At 37.5% G+C, this 17,400-nt stretch overlaps 1 protein-coding gene across 2 annotated transcripts in view; it reads right to left on the reverse strand.

Moving 5' to 3' along the window:
* The window catches only part of sugt1 (SGT1 homolog, MIS12 kinetochore complex assembly cochaperone), a 49,168-nt gene extending 46,976 nt beyond the window's left edge, over nucleotides 1–2,192 (reverse strand). For both annotated transcript variants that reach the window (XM_057858102.1, XM_057858103.1), the window contains exons 1-2: nucleotides 2,076–2,192; nucleotides 1,900–1,948 (exon numbers count right to left, since the gene is read on the reverse strand). In XM_057858102.1, the coding sequence (XP_057714085.1) occupies nucleotides 1,900–1,948; nucleotides 2,076–2,089 (63 nt within the window). In that variant the 5' untranslated portion in view covers nucleotides 2,090–2,192. The remainder of the gene's footprint in view (nucleotides 1–1,899; nucleotides 1,949–2,075) is intronic.
* Nucleotides 2,193–17,400: the final 15,208 nt, after the last annotated feature.

Genomic DNA, 17,400 nt, shown 5'->3' on the forward strand with positions numbered 1-17,400 from the left:
GAGCCATCCGACGCCTCTCGGTGTTTTTATGCACGCCGCCGCCTTCCCGAGGTGGAAATCGGACGAACCCAGACGAACCGACGACAACGAGCCAAGTGAATCGCCGGTGAGGAGTTGAAAACACCGCCAATTTCCAAAAAGGGCAGAGATGATTACACATGAAAGTGGCATAAAGCCAAAAAAGCGGAGCAGAATAACCAGAGCCTGGAATTATTTCAAGGAAAATATGGAGGGTGCCACTGTGTGTACTCTTTGCTAAGCTGAGCTCGCATACCACGGTAGCACGTCGGCTATAAACGAACACTTGAAGCGCCGTCACCCAAGTATAATTTTCGAAGACAATAAGAAACAACAAGCTAGCGGATTGTAAGTCCACACAACTCTGTAACGATATTTTAAATGGAAGTTGCCTTTATGTGCGTCGTATCAACATCATTTTTATTTAATAAAATAAGATAATTATATATTTTTTAAAATTATTATTAAATTTATTAGGATCATGGAAGCTCCCACTTTGGGAAAATATATACATATATCCTGTATATACATAATATAAAATATATATATGGAAACACCACTGGCCTGCTTACTGTAATCCATGACTGCACTAATGTTAGTTATTTAATATTATAAAGTTTTACATATAGTAGTATACTATAAAATTAATACTATATACTTAATTTTTGTTACTGTGAATATGTGTGCCTTTCATTCAAAATAATTGTGGTAATATTTCAGTGTGCCCTGTGCGTTATCTTCAAGTTCAAAACAAACTAAAGTTGAACAGTTTTTCCCCTCCCCAAAAAATGCGGAATGCACACAGGAAAGAGCATCTGAACTCACACTAAGTATTCTGAAAATAATTGTCCGGGACATTGCAATTCATTTTAACATTGAGAACAATATAGACAATGACATACCGCAAAAAGAGTAAGAATTGTTTTGACTCCTGTTAAAAAGGTGAAGTCATAGTGTTTCCGTTTATATTTTTTTTTGCACCAGTTTATGCCAGCAGCATTTGACCTCATTGTTTGTGATTTATTATTGATATTTATGTTATTTATTTATACTATACGTTGATAAAGAATTTAGGTGTTCCAAAATGTTTTTTTGAATAAATAAGCTTTAACAAAAATTTCATTATTAAATTAGTAAAAAAAAAAAAAAAAAAAAAAATTAGATTAGTCGACTAATCGTAAAAATAGTCGGCTGACTAATCGGTAGGAAATTAGTCGTTTGGGACAGCCCTAATGTATACCAATCTTTTTTGTTATATGTAAGTATTATCTTCAGGAATTTTCCAGTACGTTCTTCCAGTATGCCTTTGAACAAAAGATGAACGCGCATAGTAGTACTTTGGTGTCAAATTCGCCTTTCGCAGAGATGGTTTCCTAAACATCTATCCAAGATCTCAGTTGGTATTTTTTTTTTGTATTTTGTCTGATTGTTTATTAAAACCAGACAAAAGACGAACTGTATCATGGAAATGACCATTCGAATTGACAGTTAGTTTCATGGAAAAAAATGCTAAATTGAGAAAGTTCGAGCATTTTATGGGATGAAAGCCATAATTTAGGTCACAGCATTTTTGTTCATAATGAAAAAGGAAATTTAATTCTCCTAATTTAAAAACCTTTAATTACAAATTCCTAACCTATCAAAGTAATTTTGGTTGCATTGGAAATCTTATTTTCGGGATAAATAATATATTTCAGCATGTAAATATCTTGAAATTTTTGGAACATACAACCCTTGATGCTAAGTTAGTAGCCTCCATGCAACCACGTTATTTATTATCTTGAAAACTTGAAAGACTGTGAGCCACTCCGTGCCTCTATAATCTCTTGCAAGACAAAATATGATCCGTGTGTTTAAAATTAAAGCAAACTTGATGTTTACCTCGAGAGCCTTCAATGGATCTTCGTCGATGAGGCTGTCAGGGAAACGGCTAAACAAGAAAGATAATTGCAATTAAAAGCCAGAATCTACAGCACATAATTGCAATTAAAAGCGAGAATCTACAGCACATACGAAAATGTGCGTACAGATGAACGTTGCATTATTATTTGACTTACAGTTCAGTCGCCATTACTTTGCTTCCAAATGAAACGCCAGTAAATATTTTTAGCCAGTGAGACTGAGAGTGAGGAGGTACTTCCGTTGAATTTGCTAGAAGCCGGAAGTTAACCTTTTTTTAAAAAGGCCTTTTCACACGAATGTATGGAGAACCAGGAGTGCCAAAATTAATTACATACATAACACTGTACATCCAAAAAACTATCATAAACATAATTGGAATTGATGGAAATTTGTAAATAGTAGATATTAATTTATTCATTTGAAGACATGATTATTTTTTTGTTTCGATATTTATTTCAAAATGTTTTTAACCCCTTCAGACCATAGGCGGAATTTGACTTTTGGGATAGCGGGGGCACAACATGTTGATGACCCCGAAACGCAGTGTCAGCAATAAAATTAACTTACAGGAATATTTATAATAATAAGTTGACAATGAGCGTTTTTGTTTCCCATCATTGTTGAGGGGAATTCTAAATCAGGCTGCTTAGACAATACTTTTTGCCAAGATCGTCATCCATTGAATATAGAACGCCCGTCGGTGTCGTGCCAATGTAGTTACCCCAGTCAAAAATTGTATCCGCTGGGCGGAGCCACATGGAGGTAGATTTGTGTCTTTAGTATTCAATCCCAAAAAAACGTTGCTTCAATCAAAATATATATTTTCACTAGAAAAAAAAAGTCGCTTCAATCAAAAAAAAAAAAAAAAGTGTTTGAATGCAAAAATAAAATTGAAACTCAATAAAATGCATGTGAAAGCTATTTTTCCTTGATTGAATTTTTTTTTTTGATTGGAGTCATTTTTTTTTTTTTTTTATTGAAACAACTTTCTTGATTGAAGTAATGTTGATGTGTTTGGGCCACATTTTGGCTCGGACGTTTTTGTCTTTATGATTCAATCAAAAAATAAGTTGCCTCAAAAAATATATATTTTCAAAAAGAAAAAGCACTTCAATAAAAACATAAAAAATTTCAATCATAGAAAACATTTTTGAATGTGAAAAAATATTTGAGATTGAAAAATTTGCATTTGAACACAATTTTTCATTGGAAAAAGTTTTCTTTGATTGAAGCTTTTTGTGTTTGGGCCATTTATGGGTAGGACATTTGTGTCTAAATCATTCAATCCTAAAAAAAAGTTGCTTCAATTAAAAAAAAAAAACAAACAGGATTTTCAATCAAAGAAAAAAATCATTAAAAAAATTAAATTGTCCTCCCCTAATTTAAAAAAAAATGTTATGCAAAGCAAACGACCGTCTAAAATGCTAGTCACATAATCTGTTCGAAAAGTAATTTTGACCCATTATAAAAATATATATATTTTTTTTTGTTCATTTCATTCATTTTTGTTGCAATTTTATTGCTTTACAACTTTTATTTATAGGAAAGTCAATTTCATGCAATGACACTTTTCGGCCACTAGGGCCCCCTTTAAAACCCGCTTATGCTTCAGATCTGCATATTAATTAAAAAAAAAAATCTGCGCTGATTTTTAATCTACTCAAACACCAGACCAAAGTGCAATTTTTTTGGTCGGAGATATTTCATTCTTTTTGGGTTATTTTTAATGTTAATGTGTTTTTAATGAGAAATTAGGACTTTACGTTATCCTCTTTGAAGTTGCGTTTGGTCAGCCATTTTCAAAGAGCCACAAATAGCAAAGACGGCGTGCCAAACCTCATGATTTAATTTCAATGGGTAAAGTTTCATCCAACCATGTCCCAGAAGAGGCAATAGCAACTAAATTCAGTCTATTTATTGGTTCAGAGACGCGAACGAGTCATGTCCTTCAGCAGCATGCTTAGGTCTAAAGGGGTTAATTTGTTTTTATTTCATGATTTATTGATTTCAGTTTTTATTTTAGCACTGTTATTACAATAAAAGCCCATTCCTACCAGGAAAAAAAAATAATAATCCTTGCCCAGCCTGAAATGATCCATCGTTTGGATTGCACATACTTTTCGAACTATAAGCCGCTACTTTTTCCTTCATTTTGAATCCTGCGGCTTATAGTCCAGTAAATCTTATTTGTTGATTTATTTGGGTTAATAGGCAACACACACCTCCTATAATGCATTGCGGCGTTACAGATGTAAAGAACAATCAAAATTCATGTTCTGTGCTAATTATTCATTCATATACTGTTCCATCATAAGACCATGATAATTATGACATGACAGTATCATGGGCATTTCTGAATGCTTATGACAGATGTCATTAAGTGACATCTGGCAAATTATGTTACGAACTCGATTTACTGTATATCCAGCTCGGATCTTTTACATCCATTCAAAAAGTGAGATGATTTGCTGGATGACACTAAATGACATCTGTTATAAGCATTCATTAATGCTCGTGACAGTGTCATGTCATAATTATTGTTTATTGACAGACTTATGGCGCCGCTGTCGAATAAAGTGCTACCAAATTACATAACTAGCAATTCATGAAACACCAGGAAGAGGAACTGAATAACAAAATAATTAGCACAAAACTTGAAATTTGATTGTTAACCCTAAACCCTTATTTACATCTGTAGCGCTGCAATCAGGGGTGAAAGTGGCTAGAGTTTCTTGCCGGAACTCACCGACGTGAAGGTCGCCACGGAGCCAGAAATTTTATTTATTTATTTTTCATTCAAAATTGTATTTTTTCAACAATGTCCAAAATAAAAGTTAACAAAAACCGCATTACCCCAATCTCCATCCCCTAATTTTTATTTTCCCTCATTTCATCACATAATAAATCCCAATTTTAACTACTTAAGAACATAGGATATATTAAAATTGAAGTTAATGTTATATTATGCAGAGTGAAATGGAATATATTTTGAAGATCGCGCAAACATTGACTTTTTTAAATCATAAGGGAATGAATAAGTAGCCTAACATAAATAAACAAATATAAGTCCAAAGTGCACATTGACAGCTAATATGTTCTGAACCTCCCCATCAGAGAAAATAAAACTAAATATGATAAATAAGCCTCAATTCTTTCGTTGCGCTTTAAGATTTGATCCATTTTCTGTTGCATTGCCCTTTTTTTGTCGCATCAATTCAACAAGCTTTTTTTTTTCTTTTCTTTTTTTGCTGTTCCAGAAAACATGCACATTTGAACCAATCAGAGCTAACCATCTCTGCTGATCACATGTCAGTATGTCAGCCAATTGAATGGATAAATGAGTCCAGGCGTTTTGGTTTGCTGCGTGCATTCACACATTGACGTGACTCATCACCGCCAGACTCAGATAACACTGCAGCTGCTGGGGAAACCTGCATGCCGTCCATGGAATAAAATCAATAATAAATATTGGTGGAAATGGATTACGCTACACAAGCACTTTATTATGCTTGTTGTTACACTTGTGTATGTAAATCTGATGTTAGTAGATTGTTTTCTTGGAGCTGAAATGCATGTGTGGCAGCTTGGCATATTATTTTTTTTTAACATAGCGTTTTGACAGTTGCTGTCATATTTTCGGAATCAAAGCACCGTGTACCAAAACAGCATTCCTACCCTGAATCTTATATCGGAACAGCATTCCGGCCCTGAATCTTATACCAGAACGCAGTTCTGGCCCTGAATCTTATACCGGAACTGCGTTCCTGACCGTTCTGGCCCACTTTCACCCCTGGCTGCAATGCATGCTAGGAGGCATGTTGGACAAAAACAGTGTTGACAGCAGGTGGCAGAAGAGGTTGACTGTCTCCCCCAAGGGAGCAGTGATGGCTAAATGAAGATTCTTGAAGCATTGAAGCTTTGCAGCCAATTGGTTCAGCCAAAGCTTCATGGTGGTTCATTTGGTCTTATGACAGTTGTATGATGCCGCTGTCAAATAAAGTGTTACCGGTTAATATCTTTTGGTGTAAATATCCCATAATATGAGTACACCTGCGGCTTATAGTCCAGTGCGGCTTCTCTATGAACAAATGACGTTAACGTGTCACATTTGGTGGGTGGCGGCTTATAGTCAGGTGCGCCTTATAGTCCAAAAACTACGGTAATTGACTTTCCTATATATGAATTTAAAATAAAAACCTAGTTGGTCATTGGTTGTCTATAAAAGTTGTATTTATGAAGTCTTACAATTGCAATGTTACTTACGCCTCAAAACACTGATGGCAAGTTGGCAACCCGAAAATTTACCTCATGTTGACATATTAAGGAGCATCTCAACGAGGTGCCAAGAACAAAGAATTAGGAGGTTTCACGGGTTTAAACCAAGGAACGTTGGACGAATCTTACGAGGTTATGTTATTGCTCCTCGGTAATGTCAACCAATGGCAATCATCAAAAGTTGTGAAGTTAAAAGTATTTTTGAATGATTTATTCCACTTGAAATATGAAGCACAAAATGGACATTTGTGGTCCATCCTTACTTGAATAAAAGAAATCTGAGCTTATACTTTTGAAAAATACATTTGAAATAAAAAATTATTTAATTTTTCTTTAAAGGTTTCTCAACATTTACAATGTGATGACAAAGAGTACTAGTATCATTAAAAGGAAAGTCTGTGTTTGAAAGTAATCAGGTTTTGAACTACCGTCTCACTCAAAAAAACAAAACAAAACAAAAAACACATTTCTATAGTTGCAGTACATTTTTGTTCACAGCAGAACTTGAAACATACCCAGGTTCTAAAGTCAAAGCTTTTACAGAAGAGCCCTAAAAATGTAGTTGGACTTTTCATCCAATTGTGTCATGTGATTTCACAAGAATACACTGTAGAACAGAAACTGATGTTTTTTATTAGATATATGCGGGGCATTTTTTTTAACCATGTCATCTCGATTGCATCTAAGCAAACAAAACAAACCAGACAAGCAACAAAAAGGCCACTTTTCCCTCAGCTCAATTCTTACACATATCTGTAAAACTTACAGTATTGAGACACCTTGAGATTATGCAAACGGGGAGGATTTCAATTATTTCATTCATAAGCAAACATTTTGCATATGTTTTCAATGGGATACATGGATCACTTGAGCAATTGTCACATTTATTGTTAAAATGGTTTGAGTTCATTTTGTGTGAGGAATGCTGTGAAACCAGTGGACCGGCTTAATAAGATTCAAACAAACGGACCACCGAATAAACAAAACAATGAACTTATTACTTCATCATCAAAGGTCAGCTACTGTATTTTTTGCATTGAGCAAAGGCTAAACAAAACCTGAGAGAAATATATGGCAAAAAGGCACAAGTCAGTCCTGTTACCTGACATACATTAAATACATAAGTAAATATATTCAAGGCTTAACAGTTTCATTATTCATACATGCAAGTATATAAGGCTGAACAAACGCGCATCGTAGGAAAGCTTTAACAGTTGCAGTGTGACGACAGGCGACAAAGTACGTAGCTAAATAAAAGACAGCGTTCACTACTGATTGTCATAAACATAAAGGAGTCTGCTGTAGATACTTCGACTTAAATATTTACAGCAGCAGTGCTTAATTACCACTCTTAAAGTGATCCCTTATTTTTCTGTATTCGAAACATCTAAAAAAAAAAAAAAAAAAAAAAAAAAAAAAGTGGAATGGTTCCCTTACTACCCTTTCCAAAATGAAGGAAGGACAGGATGTACTGAGATCATTAGGCACTTAAAGAAGAACATACAGCAGGGATGATCATTAGTGCAAAGTCATTGTCAAGGCAAAGGAATGATTCCGAATATGAGAGGTTACATACAGTAAGAATAAAAGTAGAGGAGCACAGTGTGCTACTCACAAGTGCAAGCAGAGGGTGTGTGCAGAAATGCTGCAGGTTCCAGTGCATGTCTTTGGTTTCTTGTGTATTTAACAAGACAAGTGACTGAGAGCATAAATAAGGACATTGGCTTTTCTTATTTGCAAAGGGCTTTTGTGGTTTCTTGGAGTGAGAGTAACAGAGCAAGAGAGTGTGTCTGTGTTACTTGTGTATGTTTGTAGGGAGCTCTGTAATTTATTGGTTGGACCCAATTAGAGACAACAGCTTAGAGGCCTCCACCTGAGAAGTTTTGGTTCCTGACTGGGACTTTCCATCACATGGATCCAGTGCATCCTTACTGTCAGCAGACGCCTGTTGCTCACAGAGACTCCCTAGCAGTTGAGCTGTTTTGAAGACAGAGGCATGACCTGCCGGCTGGAGAGACTGTACCTTCTGTAAATTCTGAAGGGTGCGCAACATCTCAGCAGACACAATAGGTAAATGCTGCTCCTGGATGAGGCTGGAGCTGGCAGGTCGAAGGACAGTGTCACGAGACGGCCTAATCCGCTGGACAGAGCAAACTGATGTCTCCTTTGGTGGGATGGAATCTTTGTCCTCCAGTGATTGGTCACTGGAAGAAACTGTGCTGTCGTCAGAATCATCACTTACTCCTTCGTCATTTGTACTGTCGTCATCATCATCTTCTTCTTTGACGCCATTGCCCTCTGTGATATAGATCATGTCTTTGGGGAGTGTGGTGAACTGGTAGACAAGGCGTTGGCCTTCAACCTTATTCAGGATTCCTCTTTGGTAATAATACCTACAGTACATTGATACATTATTATTAACATGGAAACCATACCTACATACAAATAATACACTGTTTTGCTCTTAGTATGATACCTAAGCGCTCTGCCCATGGTCTCATAATTCATGTCTGGCTTGTTCTTGTGTTTTCCCCAGAGCTTTGCCACAGCTTTTGAGTTGACCAGTTTGAAGATTCCCTCATTGGGATTAGTCCATTTAATGTAACGGGGGCAGACCTTTCTGTCCTGCAACAACTCCATCAGAAACTGCCACAGGTAGAGCGTGTGTCCACCTAATGAACCAAAAGGAAGTCAATTAGAATGAGAAGGATGATAAAAGTATAGCGGGGGTTGAAACAAACAAAACTCAGGCACCCAAATTTTGTTTTTTTTTCGGTCTGGTAACAACCTGTTGCTTAGGAATAGCAAGAAATTGATACCAGGTTTCGGTACTGAAGGGAATAACCTTTCTTGCACACACAATATAACTGTTTGCATTACTCCAACACACGTAATATAATTAATCAGGGAATAGTATTATTTCTCATTCACTGTGGGACTGTACTACTCTAACAAACCTAATATAAAATAAATAGCGCTCCATAGTTTAATGAAAAGAATCAGAATAGATACACAAAACCATCTTATCACAGAAGCCCAACGTGTGCGTCACGAGCAAGATTGACGCACCGACTCTTGCAATCAGTTCTCCCGGCCACTCCAAGGACAAAGAGCAGGGCGCTTTGTCCTAAAACAAGTAGCGTCTCGCCCAGCCAGGGTAACAAAGTTGATTGCGGGCACTTGGGACGTCAAGACCAGCGTCGGTTGCTGTGGCCATCATGTCCCATCCACGCATGAACCGCCCAAAACCGGCCACAGAGGGATGATCCCAAGACAACACTCAGCCACACCTTCGACCCGGCCCACTCCACCTCAGCTTAAAAAACACTGGACACTGAGATAACAAATGGTTCGCTGCTCGGAAACATTTTCTATGTAGCCTTGTTTTGGATCCGGCATTGGTCCCTCCGTTGTCTGTTTTTACCCTGTTTTTGACATTGTCGACGAATAAATTGTCAACCTGTTTTCGGTGAGCCTTCTTCAGACTTTTGGAACATGGAGTCAGTACAAAGGGTTAAAAACGGGAGTGAACGCACGGAATATCGGCCCTCCTGGTTGAATTGCGGAAGCGGTAAGCAGCGGAGCACCATTTCCGTTCAGCTGTCGCCGTTTCCGTGCGGCTTGGCCGGGGGGGTGAATTCCTTCAGTACACAACCCTACAAAGGATTTTTAAAAAGGTGGGTTCCCTGAACTGATGTTTGGTGTATAGGCAAAAACAACAATCAGGACCCCACTTCAAGGGAGGCTATCTTCTTGTACGTATAGGGGTATAGGGTGGACCTCAAAGTAGAGGCATTGAGACTGCTGGGGAATTTCCATATCAGGGCCTACCACTATTGCAACTCCAGAGTAGATTTAAGTCCAACCCCTCTCAAGAGGACTGGTTCTTGAGCTTAAACTGTCTATAGATGTAAATTAGACTAATGCCTTGCCCTGACTACACCTTTTTCTTACGATCTTGTCCGACGAGCGCAGTCAAATTCCACGACCTTGTGTCATGATGTCGTACTGTGTCTTGGAACTGATGAGTCTTCACACTACAAGATCAGATCTGATCACGGTCCGACATCTGACGTCTTCTGGAGGCTGGACAAGCAGCTGTTACTCAGTAATGGCCATGGAGGCCCTAACCCTTTTCCACGTCACACACCAGCTTGGGCTTCTTCCCTGCCAGAGAAGACATTCCACACCACAGAGCCAGCTGTCGCAGGTGATCAGATCACCAATTTCCCTGCTTATTCGGTTCTTTTTGCATCCAACACCTTCGGCCCCGCCCACAGATGGGGGACCCACAATGCCTCTTTGGGATGTGCCCTAATGTTTAAATATTGAGGATGCATCTAATTTACCTTTATTATATTTATCCCGCTTCACTATTATGTCAGGAGTAGGAGACTCTGTCCTTCGATGTCGTTTTCTACCTGCAAATGCAAAAGGGGGGGGGGGTAGTTCACATGTTATTTAAATGATCACACGGACATCACTCATTCAAATATGCAAAAGATGGCAGGAAACTGACTTCTCTGTTTGGACTGGAGCTGTGTCGGAGGCTTATTTGTGTGCAATGTGTGCCATTCTGGCCTTTCAACCGTCCCGACAATCCCTTCTGCGGACACAGTCACCTGAGTGACAGGAGCAGTGATAACTTCGCCCAGTGATGGCAGGAAGGTCTGGGCTGTAGGAAGTCATACACAGATTTATTAAAAGAGTGGAGTCATCAGAACAGACAACAATAATTTCAACAGGTGTATGACAGCAACTTCCCCCTTTAACATCGTGTCTCAAATCTTACTGCACACTTCTTTTTTCTATCTGGTGTTCAGCTTTTATTTATTTCGGATCATTTGGACAGGAGTAAGACATATGTACATGAGACGCACAAAAGCTTTTATTTCCATTCTCAATGGCAGGACAATTGACAGTGGTGCAGCACTGATAAATTGCAGTCTGCCAAGATGTTTTCCAAGCCTTGCAAGCAAGACTGTACTTCCTGAATAATTTATTCATCTTGTAGTACCGTCTTGCAAACCTCAACTGTCCAACCACTTCCCCGGCCATCTGATGTTCAAGCCAGTCAGAAGGAAGAGGTGGGAGCTGCAGACGTGACCAGGAACAAACCATTTGCTTGAGTACAATGTCGGAGTGCAAAGCAATGTCTATAAAGTTTTGTTGGAAATACACTTAACCTCCACATTAAAATTAGAGGAAAGAACATCATAAAAATATTTTGACTGGAAACGATGATTTTGCTCTTCCGCAAACCAATAAGTCCTACGGTAACTTAATGTAGACTCGACATCAACAAAGCTCAGCCTTCTTAAACTCGTGAATTGTAGTCGGTACAGACAAATATCTTGCGAGGCAGTAATTTGCAACACTACTCTAGTGTCCACTGGCTAGTCATTAGTGGGGGAGTTACACAGTGGGCTTACAAAAACTGCAAAGGCAAAGCTGTCAAATTCTGATGAGCAGATGTTAGTCTACAGTATATGACATCTGAATTTAAAAAAAAAAAATTTATAGAGCGTAGACTGACTTTTGAGACACCATGTGTCTGCATGCATGTTACAGGTTGAGCAACAAATCTAAGTTAACCAAAGGTCATACAACAGAATAGTGAGTTCAGACTTTAATACAGGTATGTATTTGTAAACCTTGCCATATGCAATGCAATGGGTACATGGGCTGCATACATAACGTGAGATTTGCAAATAGAGCTACTATCACTCAATACGCCAATGTTTTTGTGATTTACTCTTGATAATAATCTCAATAACCTAAAGACCCCATGAAATGGCACGCGTGATTCTTTAATTTACGAGTGCAGGAGAACTAGTGTGGGAAGTGAGTTCAATCGTAATTCTGCCCAACTATAAATTGTTTATAAATACTATTCTCAAAAAGCAATTTGCCACTTCTTGAAAATAAAGAGGTGTATTACTCTCGTAATAGGTTTTCAAAAACAATTGCTTTTTGCTCTAATAGAAAAGATACTTACTAAACGTGTCTCCTATCTGACCTATTGTTCAGTGTGTCTTTTCTAAAAAAATCGCTTTCAGATCTATGTTTAGAATGAAGTGTTCATTTGTCGTTGTATAGGGTTTAATTTAGTCCGTTCACAACAATTAGTTGCATTAATTTTATTCAATTGTGGTCCTATGTCTTGAGAAACGTGAGTTAATTAGAAAGAACACTTTTCAACGTGGGCAGCCAATCATCACGGAGGGCGGCAAGCACTCAATCTGAAATTATATTTGACTAAATGTACATATGAATAAGACTTCTAAAATCTCATTGGTGGGCATTTATTAAGTTCAGCATTGACAGTGCACACTTACAATAGTGCTCCAGTGACAGGGTATCGGGACAATCCATGTCAAGAAGTGAGTCTGCAGCAACAAGTGTTTCCATGTTCTCTTCGTCTCCACTTTCACATGGCTCCACTTGAGACCACATAGAGTAAAGAAAACCACATAATCACAGTAGTTAGATATTAGAAAGTGATGCAATTCAGACTTAGAATTACTAAAATGGACTCCACATTTTGGCCAGCCGGATTGAAAAGCCTAATATGCATGTGCCGGTCGGGTCATAGTTTGCCTATGTCTGTGATAGTCTTAGGGTTTAAGAATGGATGACTCATTGCCATTATTGTTTGACAATATTATAGACCTTGTGATTCAATCAGTATCAAATGCCGATTTTCTAATCAGCTTTATATAATGCCAACTACTGCCTTAGGTTCTCTTAGTTTGTGGGCAAGCAATATATTAAGAAAAATGTTAATCAAAGAGCAGGACTGTTTTATGGGCCATTTTATATGGTGGCGCCATTAATGTGATGAAGTACCTTATTACGGATATATTTAATTATCACAAACAGCCAAGAGACACTGATGCCCATTTACTACCACCAATGACAATCTATCATCTGAACCACTCGCAAAGACCATCATCCATCTCACAAATACTGTACATTATATAGTCCAGCTATTAACAGGTAGGGCGAATGGGGTTGGTTTTCACACTTGCTATTAGCCAACCATTTACGGTAGTGTTGCGTAATATCAGTATTAAAATGATCAGAACTGCGCCAATATTTTAAAAAGATATCTACAATGTCTTTACTGTAGGGTGGCACTTTACTATGAGGTAAGAGCAAGGGCGTAGGTTTGGACTCAACATTGGTAGAGACGATATAGCAGTATAACCTGCATGTACACTCTTTGCTCTGGATGGGACATTAATAAGACCAAACAGATTGGGTGAACGTGGGCCAGGGCTACATTTCTCACGAATATGAACCTAATTAACTGATATGCTAAACCAGGGGTACTCATTACATCGATCACGATTGACCAGTTGATCGCAACGCTAGTTTGGGAGGCCTGCGGCATCAAAAAAAAAAAAAAAAAAAAAATATATATATATATATATATATACACATATATATTAAATGTACATAGTTAATTATGATTATATTATGTGTGTGTTGTGTAAGCAAAATATGAGGTTATGCAACACCTGTCTCTAATATGAGGTTATGCAACACCCGTCTCTAAGTATCTTCTTGCTCACATTTTTCTGGTTCTATTGTTTCCAGCAGAGTTCACTACATTTCTCACAGTTTAATTAATGTTAACAGGAGAAAATACAAACAGTAGGACACTTCTAAGCGGCTTCCTACTCGAATTTTGTAGGTGAGCAAGTTCACGCAGTTTAATGTTTTGTTAACCCTGATGCAGGTCAGACTTTCAGTCGCAAAATTAGTGGTGTGGTTCCCACCTCCACAACATTCGTGTCTTTTTAAATTACTGGCTGTGAATGCTGCTGGCTGAAAAAAAAAACTTGTAATATCCCTAGTCTTCAAAGGGGGGAAGGAGGTGGCATGTTGTGGACATGTATTTCTGTCGGTGCTGTGTGAGTGTGAGCGTGCGTATGTTTGTGGGGAGTGGGTCAAGTCATCAGCCAATCAAACGTGCAATTTGGGGGGGGGGGGGGTTGCCGGCGCATTCAGCAAGTAAAAAGGGGTAAATATAAGTTTGAATATAATGAAAATAATTCACTTAATAAAGGTAGGGTCAATTCTATCCTTACAACATATGGGAAGACAATCTAAATTACCTGTATAACTGAACTCATTATATAATGCATAAAAGTTGCTTAACCCTATATTGCCGTATGTATCACATTTGATATACCTAAAATTTCATGATTTTGAGACTAATTCAGTTTTGACATTTCTTTTTGAAAAAAAAAAAAAAATGATGGATGCAAGTCAACACATCATCTGCAGGTTCCATGAAAAAAACAAACAGGATATAGCAAGGGTTATAGATATGAGCGCATAATACACATATTTATTTTGACTTTTCTTTTTGCAAATTTGAAGAAGAGGTTTCATTAGGACCTTATTTTTCAAATTTTGGAATTCTCTGATAATTTCTTCATATTGCTGGCATTAAAGGTTGTTGGGGAAAATTTGAGCATCCTGAAAAGTTGGTAGTGTTATGTCCATACCTTCCCTTTGTAAACCTACACCCTTGGGTAAGAAGCAGTTACTGTTTTAAATTTTTTAACGCGTTGTTCTGCACTTCCTTTTTATGGGCTTTTACATAATAGAGTTCTAGTTATGAAAATTTTAGCATTAACAATTATGCATAAAGAGCTCCAGCTTTGGATTACATTGCTTACTAGGTGTTACTGTAGCTTTTGGCAAACAAAAAACAAAAACAAAACAAACAAAAAAACAAGATGGAGTTGGTTGTCATGCCATCAATAGTTCAGAGGAGACAAATAAATGTTATTGTTTCTGTACATTTTCCATGTAATAAATGAATATTCTAAGACGTGTTGATGGAAAGATATTCATGGCAGAGAAAAATTAGGACAACCAACGCCATTCTCCCCCATACAAATGGGCCAAATTCAGCCTTAGCTGACAAAGCCAGAAATTTGACATAGCGGTCTTTGGCATTTGCAGCGTGGAGAGCTGATGTGGGTCTGTCATCCAGCAGTATGTCACTATAATCAACAAGAATAAATCTATGATGACTCAAAATTGTGTTTAATCTTTAATCTGAACGATACACTAGGAATGAAGGCGAATTATGTCGTGCGGCGTCATCTTCAAAGTGAGTTTGACGCCTATCTTTGTGAAGCAACACTGGAAGATGGATAAACATCTGGTCGGCTAACAGCGCTGTCAAACGTGGACGTTTTCTCGCGCTTAAAATCCACAGACCACTTCGCCACACAAGCGGTGAAGCAAATTAGCTATTATCTCTAATTTCTTGAAAATACATCATGCAAACGTTTACTTATTGTAGTTTTGCTAGCAACGTAAATTAGCCTAGCCATGCCCCACTAGTACAGCTGCTGCCCCCTGCAACCTGAAGATGAAAGCAACACCACACGAAACAACGACATAACTTACTTTCAACAACCGGCACTGATGACGAGTAAGTTACAGCATGATTTAACGGGATTTGTCTTAGTTTACATTGTAATGCAATTTACGTGCAGTTTTTTCAGACTATCAAGAAATGTTTTGCTAAACTTCCTGAATATTTTACAGGGGGTGGTCCTTGACTTTGGTACGAAGTGCGCATGCTCAAAACAGGCATCCTCCCTAACATAGAGCATTGCCGCTTGAAAACAAAGGTGTGAATGTCAAATTATGGAAGTCGCGGTTTGTTGATTATTTGTCAAATATTCGCGAGAAGAATACAGTCAGGTTCGTCTGTGTGTCCCTTATGCACTGACCTTTATATATAGGCAACAGGTGGTCCTCTACCTGTGGCTCTTCACACAAAATATCTGAATATGCGAGCAGGTGTTGATGTGGAAACTGCTCTACAAGCGCGGAAGGGAAATCAGTGCGAACCCCCAACTGTGCAGATGACAAAAATATATTAATATTAACTCTGATAGGACATTAATGACACAAAAACACACACCACTCATTTTATTTTTGTAAATACAGTATATGATAACTAGGGCTGTCAAATGATTAAAATTATTAATCGAGTTAATTACAGCTTAAAAATTAATTAATCGTAATTAATCGCAATTCAAACCATCTATAAACTATTCCATATTTTTCTGTAAATTATTGTTTGAATGGAAAGATAAGACACAAGACGGATATATACATTCAACATACGGGACATAAGTACTGTATTTGTTTATTATAACAATAAATCAACAAGATGGCATTAACATTATTAACATTCTGTTAAAGCAATCCATGGATAGAAAGACTTGTAGTTCTTAAAAGAAATGTTAATACAAATTTTATATTAAAACCCCTCTTAATGTTTTCGTTTTAATAAAATTTGTAAAATTTTCAATAAAAAAAAATAAACTAGTAGCTCGCCATTGTTGATGTCAATAATTACACAATGCTCATGGTGCCGAAACCCATAAAATCAGTCGCACCCAAGAACCAGCAGAGGGCGACAAAACACCAAAAAACACAAGTAACAAGTGGACATTACACTGTGCTGTCATTTTAATCTGTTTGAGCGGGGCATGTGCGTTAAATGCAACAAATATTTTAACGTGAGTAATTTAAAAAATTAATTACCGCCCGATAACGCGATAATTTTGACAGCCCTAATGATAACATCTCCTTATTGAGACAAAAGTGACGAACGTCAAGTGGTCAGTGTACAACTTGTATAACCGTAACCGTGTACCTTTGCTAAACAGTAAACACCAGCTATTATACAAACTAGGGCTGCAGCTACTGATTATATTTGGCGGAAAACACAGAAAAGGCTGAAAAAGCAGTTTCTGCTCTTGCACCCCTCCTCAAAATAAACTGCTGTGTTTTAAGCCAAAAGAACTGTTGCGTTTGATAGAACAATATGTCTATATGCTGCCATAGCAGATTCATGGAGCATTAAGTCCCCGAACTATTTTTAATCTGTCCGTTTTACCCTGGTAACCCCTGTTTACAGACGTCGCGAAACCACTTTTGTTTCAACCTAGCCATAATAAGAAGGTAAGTAATCGTATTTATTATTCGAAATGTCTGACATTTTTAGCTTAGAATCATTAATTGATGTCTAATATTTAGTTTATAAGAAAAAAAAAAACTAAGAAATTATTCACTTGCATATTTTAAACTTTTAAACAAATTACGTCACAATGAAAAAATTGGCGTCTGTAAAAATGTCACGGATATCTACCTCATAACTAT

The sequence above is a fragment of the Corythoichthys intestinalis genome, chromosome 14 (genome assembly GCF_030265065.1).
Source record: "Corythoichthys intestinalis isolate RoL2023-P3 chromosome 14, ASM3026506v1, whole genome shotgun sequence".
Taxonomy (NCBI): domain Eukaryota; kingdom Metazoa; phylum Chordata; class Actinopteri; order Syngnathiformes; family Syngnathidae; genus Corythoichthys; species Corythoichthys intestinalis.